Source organism: Buceros rhinoceros, unplaced genomic scaffold (assembly GCF_000710305.1).
Source record: "Buceros rhinoceros silvestris isolate BGI_N320 unplaced genomic scaffold, ASM71030v1 scaffold25375, whole genome shotgun sequence".
Classification (NCBI taxonomy): domain Eukaryota; kingdom Metazoa; phylum Chordata; class Aves; order Bucerotiformes; family Bucerotidae; genus Buceros; species Buceros rhinoceros.
This window is the reverse complement of record NW_010414945.1, coordinates 1-2,277: the sequence shown is the minus strand read 5'-3', so window position 1 is coordinate 2,277 and position 2,277 is coordinate 1. Positions and strand designations below refer to the sequence as shown.

Genomic DNA, 2,277 nt, shown 5'->3' with positions numbered 1-2,277 from the left:
AAATTCAAAAGCTGCTGTTCTGTGCAAGAGTGTATTTGACTCCTCTCTCAAGGAGTTCTAATCTTTCTGCTGTTTCTCTCTTCGTGACTCGATACTACATTGACATACTAACCTTTTTGCTAGACCCTGCGTTAGTTAATGTCTAACACTATGGCTAGGGAAAGCGCCTTGAGCAGAAAACACTGGCAGTGTGGGTTTTGACTGTCTTTGTAGCTGGGCTGTGTTTATTTGTCATCTGCTGTTCAGTATCCGGAATGGAGTAATCAGTTCTATCAGATAATCAGCAATTTAAAAATCAGCTTAATCACCAGATAGCAAATCAACCACAGGCTTTTTTCACTTCAAGGACATGAATAGTTTGGTATCTTGTGCAAAACTTTTGAAAGGAAATTACATGTAAAATGTAATTCTATTAAATTTAATACTTTAAATGCAATAAATTTAATTCATAAACATATTAAGTGCACGTTTTATTATTACTCCAGATAATGTAGATTTTGTGGGATACACTGGAGAGTCTAATACAAACTCTTGTGTAGTTCCATGTGGGGTCAGCTTGAGGCTGGTAAGGCTCGCGGGCTCTGCTGAAGCCCTGCTAGCACTGAATTGGATTTTCTAGTGCCTGCTGGTGCATCTGCTCAGAATCTTAGATTAATATGGGGGGTTACGGCAGCAGTCACACTGCTCTGTGAGTGCCCGGAGCCAGCGTAGCTCTGACAGGCTTGAGCTTCTCTACCTGAGGCACAGTTAGGCTGTGACCCGAATAAGCTCTGCCCACGGATAATTGAGTTATCGCTAACAAAGCTTAGAATTGTTTGTTCAGTCACTCATCGGAGATGCTGCTATTAATGCTGTTATTTCCCCTGCACTTTTCATTATTAGCATTCTCCTTAATTAAAATCACTTTTATTTCCACATAATCCTGTCTCCATGCCACCCTGATGATCTTGCTTCATTTATTACGCATTTCCTTCTCCTAGACCAAACTGCCAATGCAGCGTGAGGTGCTTCTGACTTACCCGAACACAGGATCCGGGCTGCTCTTGCTGTTGCCACGCTGAGAAGCACATAAACGCTTTTCTAAATGTAGTTTAAACAAGAGCAGGATGTTTTTTGCTGTTCGTAACAGTAACTGAGCCTTCACAATGACTTCAAAGCGTGTAAGGCTCGCTGGCTGAGCAGTTTCCTTCACCCATGCTTTGTTTCTGTGGGATATTGATGTTTGTTTCTGTGACAATGGGCGCAGTGGTTTTTTTTAACTTTTACTTACCTCTGGCTTTGCTTTTCTTCTTTAGGAGCAGGACATATGACTTGATCCAGTACTACCAGAATGACATCCCATTCTGAGAGACACTGGCGATCCACTGGCGAAGTTCAGCGAGCAGCCCTGCGCCCTCACTCCAAACGTGTAATAAATAGGAGATGCTCAATCACACCTCGCTATCTTCCATCTTTTGTGTGTGTGTGTGTACGTGTGGGTACATGTTTCCTGGACATGGCAACAATCAGCGTGATTCATTCCTTTCTCTTTACCAGGTTAGAGATATTTCTGGGTTTTCCTGGATTTTTGGAGTTGGGCCACAATCACAATAAAAATTGTACTACGAATATGAATGTGTGAAAGAAGTAAAGCTTGTGGAGTTTGATAATTTTTCATGCAATGCAAGGATTTTATACTACCTTTAAAAAGTAGAACAAACCCTTTCCTGCACAGTCCCACAGCTTGCCATGGAGAGGAAGGGTATGGATTTCTCTCTGGAACCAGAAATGTTAATGTGTTCTAATTTTACTGTAGAAAAAGCCTGATAATCATCCAAGGTGGTGATGTCTGTGTAGCTGTGTTCATACTTTGCACTGTACGTGGTCCCTGCTACATGGTCAGTATTTCCTATGTACATGAAGAATGTATTTTTCCCTTCTGTGTGTTTTAAAAAAGAGACTCTACTGAAGATATATTTAATCTAAAAAATATAATAAAAGACTTTAGACTTTGTGTCTGTTGCAAATCTTTTGCCATGTGCTGAGTTTTATATATGATTTATTATCATTTTTATCATTTTTATCATTATATAGGATTTTTTATCATTCTGCACATTTGTGTGCTGTTCCTTATATTGTGGCCTTTATTTCTAATGGAAGAATCAGACTTCATCTGCTTGTCCATCTGAAATGACGGTTTTTTATTGAAGAAAGGAGTGCGGCGCGCCGGGACAGCTCCTCGGGTGCTCCTTCCCGCCTCCCGGCTCCTCGCTCTGGAGCGCGCTCGTGACGGCTCCT

At 41.2% G+C, this 2,277-nt stretch overlaps 1 protein-coding gene across 1 annotated transcript in view; it reads left to right on the top strand.

Moving 5' to 3' along the window:
• LOC104494446 (putative phosphatidylinositol 4-kinase alpha-like protein P2) overlaps positions 1-2,006 on the top strand; it is a 6,122-nt gene extending 4,116 nt beyond the window's left edge. The window contains exon 6 of the mRNA XM_010137266.1: positions 1,296-2,006. Coding sequence (XP_010135568.1) covers positions 1,296-1,347 — 52 coding nt within the window. The 3' untranslated portion in view covers positions 1,348-2,006. The remainder of the gene's footprint in view (positions 1-1,295) is intronic.
• The last annotated feature ends 271 nt before the right edge of the window (positions 2,007-2,277 follow it).